The sequence below is a fragment of the Alexandromys fortis genome, unplaced genomic scaffold (assembly GCF_014885135.2).
Source record: "Alexandromys fortis isolate MF-2015 unplaced genomic scaffold, M_Fortis_MF-2015_v1.1 scaffold_29, whole genome shotgun sequence".
Classification (NCBI taxonomy): Eukaryota; Metazoa; Chordata; class Mammalia; order Rodentia; family Cricetidae; genus Alexandromys; species Alexandromys fortis.
In genome coordinates this window covers 12,366,361-12,378,873 of record NW_026067891.1, presented here as the reverse complement: position 1 = coordinate 12,378,873, position 12,513 = coordinate 12,366,361, and the positions used below count along the sequence as shown (strand labels likewise).

General features: G+C 50.3%; 1 protein-coding gene across 3 annotated transcripts in view; it reads right to left on the bottom strand.

Moving 5' to 3' along the window:
* Ciita (class II major histocompatibility complex transactivator) overlaps positions 1 to 11,012 on the bottom strand; it is a 47,236-nt gene extending 36,224 nt beyond the window's left edge. For 2 of the 3 annotated variants that reach the window (XM_050137129.1, XM_050137138.1), the window contains exon 1: positions 10,654 to 11,012. In XM_050137129.1, the coding sequence (XP_049993086.1) occupies positions 10,654 to 10,936 (283 nt within the window). In that variant the 5' untranslated portion in view covers positions 10,937 to 11,012. Of the gene's footprint in view, positions 1 to 2,648; positions 2,856 to 10,653 lie in introns of those variants that run through there. The other variant, XM_050137146.1, reaches the window with a different exon arrangement.
* Between the last annotated feature and the right edge of the window lie 1,501 nt (positions 11,013 to 12,513).

Below are 12,513 nucleotides of genomic sequence, written 5' to 3'. Positions count from 1 at the left end.
CAGGTTCCCAGCCTATGCACCTAGGGAACACCTGTAGGACAGAGGCAGGGCCTGGCACTCCAGGGCCTGCCTGAGGGGGGGGGCTGGTACCAGCGAACAGAGCCTGGGGCAGAGCTAGGGACCTTGAAGACCATGTGACCAGGGACCTGCCATCAACAGCCTCCCAGATTTCCCAAACCTGGGCTACTGGACGGGCTGCTCATGCATCTGTGAGGGCTTCTCCCCACCTTCATTCCGAGCCTCCAGGAAAGCAGGATTTGCAGTGGGAAGATGACGCCCTTTGGCTACACCAGGCTACAAAGGAGGAAAGCCAAGTTTCCTTAATTAAGTTTCATCAATCTGCCTGAGAAATTATATTTATTTATTTGGAAGCATTGCTTAAGATTTTGCTCAGAAGTGAGGAACCACTGGCCTTGAGAGGAAGAGGTCCGCTTTGTGAGGGACTAGGTGCATCAGGCCTGGGAGAAGGGAGCTGTGAGACTCTGTAGAAGGAGAGCACTTGCTTAGGGTCCCATACAAAGCTAGGCACAGTGGCTGCCCTTATAACTGCTTGGGTCTCCAGGAGAACTCTCCCCACCCCTCCTGGCATTCATTGCAACTCTCTTTAAAGGATGTGGCAAAGTAAGGTCTCTGCCTCACCCCCTAGATGGTCATTGCCAGAACTCTGCACCCTATGTGCAAAAATCCTTGCAAGAAGTGCCTTGTACCCAGACTCCAAAGTGGTATGTCCCAACAGGCAAATGAAGGTCCAGAGAAGGGAGTTCCCTGGTCCAAGGTCCCGGGTCCCTCTTTTGCGCGCGTCCCTGGGTAGATGTCGAGGACTGGTGAGGTGCACACCTGCCTGTCTGCCAGAGCGGCAAACACTCTGCAAGGTTGTCTCCCCTCCCCTGCTCCCCGCGCCCCTCCCCCACCTCATGCCCTCCCGTGAGCTTTGCGCACAGCCTAGGGGCTCTGACTCCCAACTCCCTCAAGCAGTCCAGGATCGGAGAAGCCTCCCTACCGTCTGCACACCCTCCAGCTCTTTCCAGCCTGGCCTTCTGATCTCGGGCAAAGAGTTGCCGGCCTCAGAACTTAAGATTCCCAGTCGCACCTTAGAGACATCTACCACGGCAATGCCCCGACTCCCGCGCGCTCTGCTAGTCCTCTTCCAGCCGCCAGCGCCTCAGCGGCTCCTAGGAGCTTGGGGCGGGCAGGCTCCTGGCAGCCACCTCACTCCTGCTCTGTGGCGGCTACCCCCACCCTCCGCCTTTCACTTTCTATCTGCACCTCCAGCTTTGGGCCAAAGAAAGAGATAAGCACCCTCCCTCCTGCGCGCGACACCGGACCACGTGCTTTCTCAGAAGCATCCACATGGCAAATCCAGTTTGCATGGACTGAGTGTCCCCAGAGACTCACCCTCCAGGCAGATCTCACTTGGGCCAGCTCTTGCCTAGCAGGAGAGGGCTTCAGAGCTGAGGCAGGGCAGGTGTTTGACTTTGCAGGCCATCTCACCTACAGCCCTGGCGGCCCTCTGTTTCTCTCCACTCAGTCCAACAACTACGGATAAGCTGCTCCTTGGGGCATTTAGACTGATACTCACTAATAAAGCTCTTAGACCCTCTGCTTTTCCAGGACATGCCTCCTTGGAGAGGTCACTTCCCCTTTCATGGCTAGATTTCCTAATCTGCGGCTGAAGTTCGATTCTGACCTCTCTCCCCACCTAAAACACTACTTCCCACTCAGAACCGTCAACTGCTTGAACACTTGCCACTATGGTTTAGTCGGTACATTTCAGGATCAGCTGAGAAAAGGGGTCCAGCCCCTTCTAACCATAGAGTAACATTTACCAAGGACCCCCATGACAGGAGGTTACTACAGAGAATCAGGTACTACGCACTGTTTGATTCTCACCGTTACCCTACCCACGGACACATTCCTGTGAGTCCGTTGTGTGACCGCTGAGGAAAACTGAAACCCGGAGCTTAGCGGTGGTTCAGAGGCACAACACAGATGCAGCCAAGAGTGTAGCTGGGTGGTGAACCTACTGTGCTGTCTCCAAAGCAGATTCTCCACGAAAGTCAATGCTCACCGTCTGTCCCTGCACCTACTCCTCAAAACCACTCGGAGACCAGAGAGAGTAGAGTCTGCCAGAAGATCTGTACCTACCAGATACACACCAGGCCCAATTACAGTTTGGGGAGTGTTAAGCTTCCCAGGGATGGGGTAGAAGTCTCCTACAGAGGCACGCCTCCGTTACCCAAAGACAGAGCTGGGCTTGAGATGTAGCTCAGGGGTAGAGAGCTTATTTAGTGTGCCCAGGATCTTGGTTCAATATCCTCAGGGAAGCAGAGAAGGAGAAAAAGGAGGGAAAAGAAGAGGAGGAGATGAAAGACCAGATAACTCCCAAACCTCAGCAGAGCCAAGTGCTGCCAGCACAGCCCTTAGACATCTGAATGCTGAGAAAGACTCCTTGCCGGGCATCTAGATGTTTCCAGTGTCTCTCAAATGAAAAGACTTTCCACTAGGCCCACCTCAGTGGGACACAGACCCCTTTTCTTACCTCCTCTAGTTGGTAACTCACAGCAGCAGCGACTCTGTCCGTCCGGCAAGCCCCTCACCACGCTCGTGAAAGCTCTAGTCACATCAGTTTTGTCTCCCCTCCTTTTTACCTTGCAACTCCGGCAGGTAGGACTCAGAAGGGCAAGGAACCAGGCCACGCATGATGTGGAGGGCAGAGATGCACAGTGTCTGGGGTTCGGGTGTCCCTCCTGGTGTGCTAGACTTCTTCAAGAAGGTCCTCAGATGTCCAGGTGAGAAGCGGGTGACCTCACCACTCACCTGCCTCCCTAGACCAGTCAGGAGCCCAGAGCTCAGCCAGCATGCAAAGGAAGCAAGTAGGGGACCAACTGAAAATGGCAATGAAGCCCAAACGGTTCATATCCTGTAGCTGGATACCCTCTAATTTGCCCATACTCCCTTAGCCACCCACAGCTTCTTATTTAATTTCAGTTCCTCATTGCAAGCCAAATTGGGTGACCACAGAAGGCTGCACATTGGCTAAGACACCTGAAAGGATGATTGCTATGGATCCACACTGGTGCCTGCTACCGTCTCTGCCATCTTCTGCAGGACAGGGCCTGCATCAGATTCCCACACATGCCCACAAGGCACCAAAGAGCTGTTAGGTTTGTGGGGAGTGTTAGCTCCTGCTCCCTAGTGTCACCCTCGTGGACACAGCACACTGCTTTGGATTTCTCCGGAAGGGCCATCATTTTTATTCCTACATGTTGAATTAAAACCCAAGTTGCACACGGAATGTTGACTCTAAGAGTGAAGCCTGAGAGCTCACTGGCTCAGGGCGACTTAGTTGTGGTGATAAGCAACGTTGAGTCACAGACGGAGAGAGTGAGTACCTTTTCACTCTGCCCATCCTTCAGGTGACATCAGTGAAAAAAAGTTCTGGTTTGGGTGACTCTGCCCACAGATGGCAGCTTCCCATCAGAGAGCAGTATCTGGCTTAAATCTACTAATATTGCTTGATTTTTTTTCTTTAAAAATGACTTGCTGGGGCTGGGGCTGGGGCTCAGTTGGTGAGGTGCTTGCCTACTATACATGAAGCTCTGGGTTTAATCCACTGCACAAACCAGATGTGGTGGTGCATATATGCGATCCCAGAATACGGGATGTAGAGGCAGTAGAATCAGACCTTTAAGGTCACCCCAAATGCCGCAGAGAATTGGAGGTTCGATTAGCTACATGAGACCCTGCTGAAGACAAACAACACTGCTGTTTGGACTCTTTCCCCTCCTTGTCACAGAAAACAAAACTTGCTTTGAAAATGAATTATAAACGTGAATGGTTTGGGAAAACATGTCAAAGAAATTCTCGTGTGGGTGGTAGGGGGACTGTGAGCGTGGCACCAAAGTGGGTGAATTCTGGGGGACAAAGGGTGGCGTAGCTGTTCCTGGCAGCCGGGTGACCTTAAGCCCCTCGATTCCCATCGGAGAGCCTTTGTTTCCCCGTGGGTAAAATTTGTGTAGTAACTGTCTTTGTATGGTGACAGTTTTATAGCCATCGTTACTGCTTGCTAAAGTCCCAAGAGGGAAGTAGACAGACAAATGAGAAATGCTAGGAGTCAACTTGAAACAGCTTTTGTTTGGTAGGGGAAAACAGTTAACAGTAGAAATCTCACTATGCCCCACTCCCAGCCTCATGACCTGGAGCCAGGGAGAAGTACTGGCATCAGATACTCTGCTCTTCTGAGACACATGTGAGGTCCCTTCTTGTTTTTAGAGGCTGCTAGTTCTGATGGCCCCCAGCCACCCCAGAGTTGCATCACAAAGGCGAGTCTGTGTTACAGTAGGGCTCAGCTTGAATACACCTGGCTGGAGCACCATGTACCTGTGCTCTTACCTGGTTTCTCTACATCCTCCTTGACATCCCTAGATCCCAGACCCACGTGCCTCAATAATTAAGAAGTGTGCCCATGCCTGGGCAGACAGTTTCTAAACAGGACTGTGACAGGGTGCCATATCAGCACCCAGAAGAATAATGCTGGAGATTCAGAACAATGCTGGTACCCATCAGAGGTCAGTGAAGATGGGGAAGCAAAGGAAGGGCACAGGATAGTATAGGCAGCAAATTATACCCTCCCAGTATGAAGTAAATGGAGACAAGGTATGGAAAGGAAGGATCAACCCAGTCCTGGGCAATCTTTTCCTTAAAGCCCTATTTGGGAACTAGGAGATGCTCCACTGTCAAAGTGTTTACTGTACAAACATGAGGATCTGAACTCAGATCCCAGCACCCAAGTAAAAACTGGCATGGTCCTCTGCACCTATGATCGCAGAGCAGGAGGATCACTAGGACTTGATGGCCTTAGTGCTGAGCAATTAGTGAGCTCCAAGTTTACTGAGAGACTCTGTCTCAAAACAAAAGGTGAAGAGTGATTAAGGAAGACACAAATGGTGATCTCTGGTGTCTATTCACAGGTATACGCATGTGCATGCACACCCCACTCCCCAAACATGTACAGATGTACAAACATGTCTGTGTGTGTGTGGGCACACCCAATTCTGGAATTGTCTGCACGGATGGCGGGCAACTGTTTTACTGATCAAGGCTGGCTTGAGTCCTAAAACAGTCCCTTCACTTGTCATAAGTGTCTTCTTGCCTCATGGTTCTTGGGATACTCATAATTCCCAGTGGGAGCTAAATAAGTGACTTGGGGAGGAGACAAAAATGGTAAGTTAGGATAAAGGTGGCATGTTACAAGTTAGGAAGGCAGGGAGTTATGTGAGAATGCCACTTCCAGATGGATGGGGATGTAAATGGATTCACCCGCTGGTAGGAAGGTAGGTGACAAGTGAGTGGATAGGCAAATAGGAAAGCTAATGAATTTGGTAAGTCAATATGGTTTATAAATGGATTCATCAAGAAGTAGATTGCAGAAGGTTGGGGGATGAATAAAGTGTGCTGGAGGGAGACATGAAGTGCCCGGAGGTGACCAGAAGGAAGGGTCCAGGTGAGCCACTCAAGGCATTAGCATCAGAATCAGAAATAGTCCCTGGCTTGGTCAGGAGCCAAGTTCTGAGGCAAGAGGACACAGAGCAGGCTGGGAAAATCCTCCTGGAAGTACTAACTTCCCCTTCCCAGCACAGGCACTTCTTCTTTTGTGGCTTCTGGAAGTGAAAGAACCACAGGCTAACTGCTGGGAGGCATACCAGGGGAAAAACTGAGTCCAGAAGGTAAGGAGGCATACTGCTGGGAGCAGGGCAGGAGCTGGGGAAGACACCTGGAAGAGGGAGGAGCCCATATGGGCAGTCCCTCACCCTAACCTCCAAATGGGGAAGGAAGCTGGGGGCTAGGGAACGCCCCTTTCCAATAAGTCAGGTAGCATCCTAGAGGGAGACTTTATGCTGTGTCTCCCAGAGTGGAACCCATATAAGAAATCCCAGAGTCCCCGAGACAGTGTGCAGTAATGTAGTACTCAAAACAGTATGCTGCAATAAAAAATATTCCAGAGTGAGGAGTCTGGAAGGGATGTCCTGAATATCAGAGAAAAAAGGATCAAAAGACTTCCTAGCTCATCGACAAACCCAAGACTGGGGCTACCCTCTCCTGTTCACACCAGACCATGGTCGCCTAAGACACCAGCTTTGATGTCTCGGAGTCAGAAGCAGCTGACTGGGACTGGGAATGTTCGTGTCTCACATTAAATGTCAAAACAGTGACTCTGTGACTCCTGTCACCTCTATTTTACAGCTATTTTTTTCATCAGGACCCTTCTGAGTTTGCCCTTCCCTGGCTTGTGACTACCCTCTCAGGGGCTATCAGCTGTGACTGACTAGCTTCTGTCTGAGTGTCTGATTTGATTTCTCATTGAGCCCTCTGAGTTTCCTCAGGATGAAACTGTGAGCTCCAGACTCCCTGGAGCTCTCCTGGGGCTGTGTACACAGGCTGCTCTCTGTAGATCAGAGCCAGCCTTCCAGGTCTTCTTCCAGACAGGACTTTCTTATATGGTTGCAGTGAGGGCAGGCCACCACCTGTCATCAGCCCATCAAAGTTTAGAGATTGCTCACTTGTTCTGGTAGATTTTCTGGATCCTAGGGCTGTTCAGAAAAGGGAGTCAAGCAGAAAAGTCTGGAATGGGTCCTCTCTCTTTAGATGAAATAGCCCTCTCCTAGCTCCAAGGCATGTGGTTACTTAGCTTCTCCAGGCCTCGGCTTACTTCATTTGTAAAGAGAGAATGGTGGTAGTGCATGACCCTTATATGTTCACCATCTGTCTACCCACCCACACACTCGCCCAATAATTTATCCATTCATCCATCTACCCACCCCTATCTACCTATCCATCCATCCATTCATAAATACATACATACATACATATGTACACATACACATCTATCCATTCATCCATCCATCCACTCACCCACCCACCCACCCATCCATCCCCCATCCCTCCGTCCACCCACTCACCCATCCATCCATCCATCCATCCATCCATCCCTCCATCCACCCATCCATCCACCCATCCATCTATCTACCCATCCATCCATCCATCCATCCACCCACCCATCATGTTCACCCACTCCCTTACCTATCCATTCACTGACACCTATTCATTTACCCACATACGCATCCATCATCCACTCATCAGTCCATATACAAAACCATCCAACATTCAACGATTATGTATTACATGCCAAATGTGTCCCTAGGATGATACCATAGGGCATTTGAGACATATCATAAGCTTATGTCCTGTGAAACTTCTTTGCAAACACACGAAACACAATAATAAATTATACAGATGGTTAAAAAGAAGTCAGTCTGGGCAAGATGTGCGGTGTGTGTGTGTGTGTGTGTGTGTGTGTGTGTGTGTGACGTGTTTGCAGGCAGGCACAGAGGTCAAGGGAGGGAACTGGATGTCCTGTTCTATCTCTCTCCACTTTATTCCGAGACAGTCTCTGCTGAACCTGGCACTAGGGTGACAGCCAGAAAGCCCCAGAGACCCTCCTGTCCCTGCCCCCTCAGCACGGGATTACAGCAGAGAGGGACTTGTATGACTTGGGATATTCAGGGTAGGCTTTGATGATGAGTAATATTTGAAGCAAAGGGCTGGAGAGATGGCTCAGAGGTTAAGAGCATTGCCTGCTCTTCCAAAGGTCCCGAGTTCGATTCCCAGCAACCACATGGTGGCTCACAACCATCTGTAATGGGGTCTGGTGCCCTCTTCTGGCCTGCAGGCATACACACAGAATATTGTATACATAATAAATAAATAAATATTTAAAAAAAATATTTGAAGCAAGAGTTAAAGGACATTTTAAGCCGTTGGTGAAGAGGATTCCTGGGGAAGAGTACTCCGGGCAGAGGAGAGAACATGCAAAGGTCCTGAGGCAGGCAGTGAGCAGATGCATCTGGGGACACTGGGGACATGGGGGGGGGCTGAGTAGACAACAGCAGGGATAGAGGCCAGAGAGCTGATGAGAGCCAGAATGTGGCAGGCCTGTGCTATCGTCCAGATTTTCATCAGTGATGCAGGAGCCAGTGCAGTGTCAGGGCAGTGGAGGGCCTAGATCGTTTCCAAGTGAGCACAAACCCAACACCAGTGGTTTCCTTTTTGCAACTTTCTTTTGAATTCAGTCAGTGTGCTTTCCTCCCTGTGGGGCCTCCCCTCCCCCATTCTCCATCTCTGTCTGCTCGCTCTCTCTCTCTCTCTCTCTCTCTCTCTCTCTCTCTCTCTCTCTCTCTGTCACACACACACACACACACACACACACACACACACCCCGTGTGTGTCCCCAATCTGGGACAGAGCTGGCTTGGAGGGCAGGAAGAGGGAATAGGGAACATGCCCCTCTGTCTCCCAGCCCCTGATGATCATACCCTGAGTCCACTTCCATTTTCTGAAATCACGTGAGATCCAAAACAAAATATTACACCCCCAGGAAGGAAACGGAGTTAAAAAACAGGAACCAGTGTACTCAGGAAGAGGGGATAGCAGTGGCTGAGGTGTGGGCATCAGTGGAGGGAGGGAGCTGCCCTTGGTGGCGGTCAGGAGAAAGAGGAAGACTTGCACTGCTTCCCCAGGTGGAGAGCTGCCCCAGTAGGATGACACTGGCCACTTTCACCCTGTTGGAAATCCAGAGAGATGAAAGACAGTAAAGGTTTCCTACCGTGTCCATGTTAGAAGGGAGAGAAGGAGAGCTGTATTCAGCAGAGGAAAGATACCATCGACTTGGGAATTTATACACAAGAACAGCCAGCCCCACTGATATATAATGCATATGCCATAGCAGAAACACGGCATTGTCTAGTGTTTCATAGTCATCAAAAAACATTGAACACTTCCCACCCCCGTCAGACTCAGGAGCACTTGTCTGTCTTCTAAACTAGCCTCTGCCACTCCCTACCTTGCGGCATCTAGTTAGTCTCTGCTTTGTGCATTAGATGAGGGATACATGCATTCAAAGGGCTGGGATGGGTGGGAGACCTGGGAAGTGGGTATGGATTGTTTCACCTGTGCCCTACACACTCCAAGGACTCCATCGGTACCAATTGCAGGATGGGACCAAAGAGGCTGGAATCTGTGGCCCCAATCTGATACCAAACAGCACACATGGAGAACAGATAAAGCTGTCTCCGTGAGCATCTCTTTGCTCCTGAGGAGGAAGTCAGACATGCTGAGGGAGGGACGGATGGGAGCAGAGGCAGCGACACTTCTCTCTGGATTTAAGAGCAGGCTATAGTGGAGCTCAGTGATGGAGTACATGCCAGCACACACAAAGACCTGGGTTCCATCCTCAGCACCAAAGAAAGTGAATGAAAGAACACTGTAGTGGTACCCTAAGACACCAGGACAGGTGGTAAAGGTACTGATGACCTGAGTTCAATCCCTGGAACACACATGGAATTGTAGCAGTACCCTAAGACACCAGGACAGGGGGTAAAGGTACTGATAACCTGAGTTCAATCCCTGGAACACACATGGAATTGTAGCAGTACCCTAAGACACCAGGACAGGGGGTAAAGGTACTAACAACCTGAGTTCAATCCCTGGAACACACATGGAATTGTAGCAGTACCCTAAGACACCAGGACAGGGGGTAAAGGTACTGACAACCTGAGTTCAATCCCTGGAACACACATGGAAGGAGAGAATAAACTCCCACAAGTTGTCCTCTGACCTCCTTCACAAAGAAATAAATGCAATTAAAAAAAAATAGACACCCCTTTTCTTTCCTCCTGAACTGGCTTCTATTTCTCCATGTCTCTGTCTCCGGCCAGATTTTCAATCCTTTCCTTCCAGCTCTCTTTTATTTCCTGTCTCCTTCCCTTTTCTCTCTTGGTCCATCTGGGCATCTCTGGCTTTCTTTTTCTCTATCCCTTTGCCAGTCAGTTCTTTCTTTGTTTCTCTCTCTGTCTCTGTCTCTCTGTCTCTGTGTGTGTGTGTCTGTCTGTCTCTGTCTCTCTGTCTCTGTCTCTGTGTGTGTGTGTCTGTCTGTCTCTCTCTCTGTGTCTCTCTCTGTCTCTGTCTCTCTCTCACACACACACATACACACACACACACACACACAAACACACTGCCCTCTGATCCCCAGTTCTTTCGCCCCCTATTCCATGACCTCCCTTTCCCTATGTTTTTCTTATGTGGCACAGGCTGCTCTCACTGTACAGCCAAGGATGAGCTTCTAATTCTCCTGATTACATCTTCCGAGTGCTGAAATTACAAATGTGCACTATTACTTCCCCTTTAAGCAACGCTGGGATCAAACTTAGTACTTTGTGCTTGCTAGGCCAGCCCTCTACCAACTGAATTTCATCCCCAGATGCAGTTTCTCTGTTTTTGACCTGAAGTGACTAATTATACCTTTCTGTCTTCCAACTAGATGGTGTGTCTGCTAGAAGCAGGAGTTCTGTCTACCGTGCACCTTGCAGTCCAGTGTTGATGGCTCTTAGGCATGGACCAAGCAGGTAGTCAGCAGTTATCCCCTGAGGATGCTCTGCTCTATGTGGGAAGCATGCTACATGCCCTCAGCACTCAGTCACCCAGGGTTTCCAAGAGCTCGCCCTGCATCCTGTCCACGGATTTCCCTTTCAGAGAGGAAAGGACACCTTAGGGCTGGCCACACATCACTGCTCTTGACTCCAAGGGATGCCGGCTTACCTCCATGGTCCCTGTAGCTGGTGGCCCTTTCTAACACTGGGTCCTGCAGCCTGCTACAGACCCAGCTCGAGCAAGCCAAGCCTAAGTCCCCTTTCTCCAGCAGGGTCAGGGAAATCTTCCGGGCCAGAGCTTCGCCGTCAGGCTCCCGGAGCAGGGCACAGTGGTATTCCCGGGAGAGCAGCTCTTCTTCCAGCAGGCTGTCCAGGAGGGCCTGAACCTGCCTGGGCTGCTGGCTGGAGAGCAGCATCCGCACCTGAGCCAGAATGGCCTGGAAGTGGTTCATGGCAGTGCCCGGGGCAGCCCAGCTGCCTGGAGTCTCCTCTCACCCAGCCTTGCAGCATCCAAAACGTGAAGTGAGAGCCAGGATGAGGGAACCTCTGCTGTCAGTGCGGCCTATTCCTTCTTAGGAATATTTCCTCATTCGCGTGCAGACCAGGGTGCCTGGCGAACGGAAATGAGTTCAGGGTGATTCGGATAGTGATAAGGGAATTTCTGCTTTTCTTTCTGCCTTTAAAATTAATCTTTTTTAAAAAGTTGTTCAAGTTTTTCAAGACAGGGTTTCTCTGCACAGCCCTGGCTATCCTGGAACTCACTCAGTAGACCAGACTGGCCTTGAACTCACAGAGATCCACCCACTCTTGTCTCTCTAGTGCTGGGGTTAAAGTTGTGAACCACCTCCTCCCAGCTAAGTTATTTTTATCTTTTTTTAAAGTTAGATAAGAAGCCCCTGAGGAGTAGGAAAAACTATTGCTGATGGGCACCCCTCCGTAAGTGCCATGCAGGCAGAAGTCTGAAGTTTATCAGCAAACCAGCATAAGGCTTCCTGACAGACTCTGTCGAGAGTGAGTCTCTGTCGAGAGTGAGTGGAGACAGCACACTGCAAAACTGCACTCAGCTCAGAAAGCCCTTCTGAGCGTGAGCACGGGAGCACCTTAGCTTCAGCTTGGCAAGTTCTTTCCGTTGGCTTAGCTCACAAGCTGTAAAAGGCCTCACCTTGTCTCAATCATCGCTCTCCTCTCTTCCTGATTCTCTCTCTCTTTTGAAACTTTTTTTTTAATATTTGTTTATTTATTATGTATACAATATTCTGTCTGTGTGTATGCCTGCAGGCCAGAAGAGGGCACCAGACCTCATTACACCTCATTACAGGTAGTTGTGAGCCACCATGTGGTTGCTGGGAATTGAACTCAGGACCTTTGGAAGAGCAGGCAATGCTCTTACCTCTGAGCCATCTCTCCAGCCCCCCCTTTTGAAACTTTGAGTAGTCCTTCTCCTCTCCGAGTTCTCATGCAACACCCATCCAGTTCAGCCACCCAGAAGCTCCTCAGCTCAATCCTGTTACACAGGCTCTAGTCAATGAGCTGTAGTACCAGGCCTAAGAATGAGCCCAGGGGAGGCCCCTCCAGGGAGCTGGCTCCCAGCTCAGTGAGGCCTCCTTGCTCTCTACTGTGGTCACTCAGTCAAGATTCTGAGGCAACCAACGCAGAAGCCACTGCTGGAGTGACTGGAGCTTCTGAGACCCCAGTTCTTTGGTTTAACCTTACCTGAACCTGTCACAGCCCCTGTCACACTCCTACTCAGCTCTGGGTACCTACCACCCGGGGGCAGATGCCTGGGGATTCTGTGGGAGCCAAGCCAGGATAGACGGAGAGGAACCTGCCTCTGTGATGTCTCTTACAGTGATGGATCTTGCTCATGGCTCATCATGGAATGAGGGCCCTGTGGCATCAAGGTTGGCTTCAGAACTAAGCTTCAAGGGCTCAAGTCCCAGGCCCTCCATATGCTAATATAATATTCTAGCTAAGTTAGCTAGGACACCTAAAATTAAAAGAAGAAGTAGCTTACTTGTCAGAGTGATGG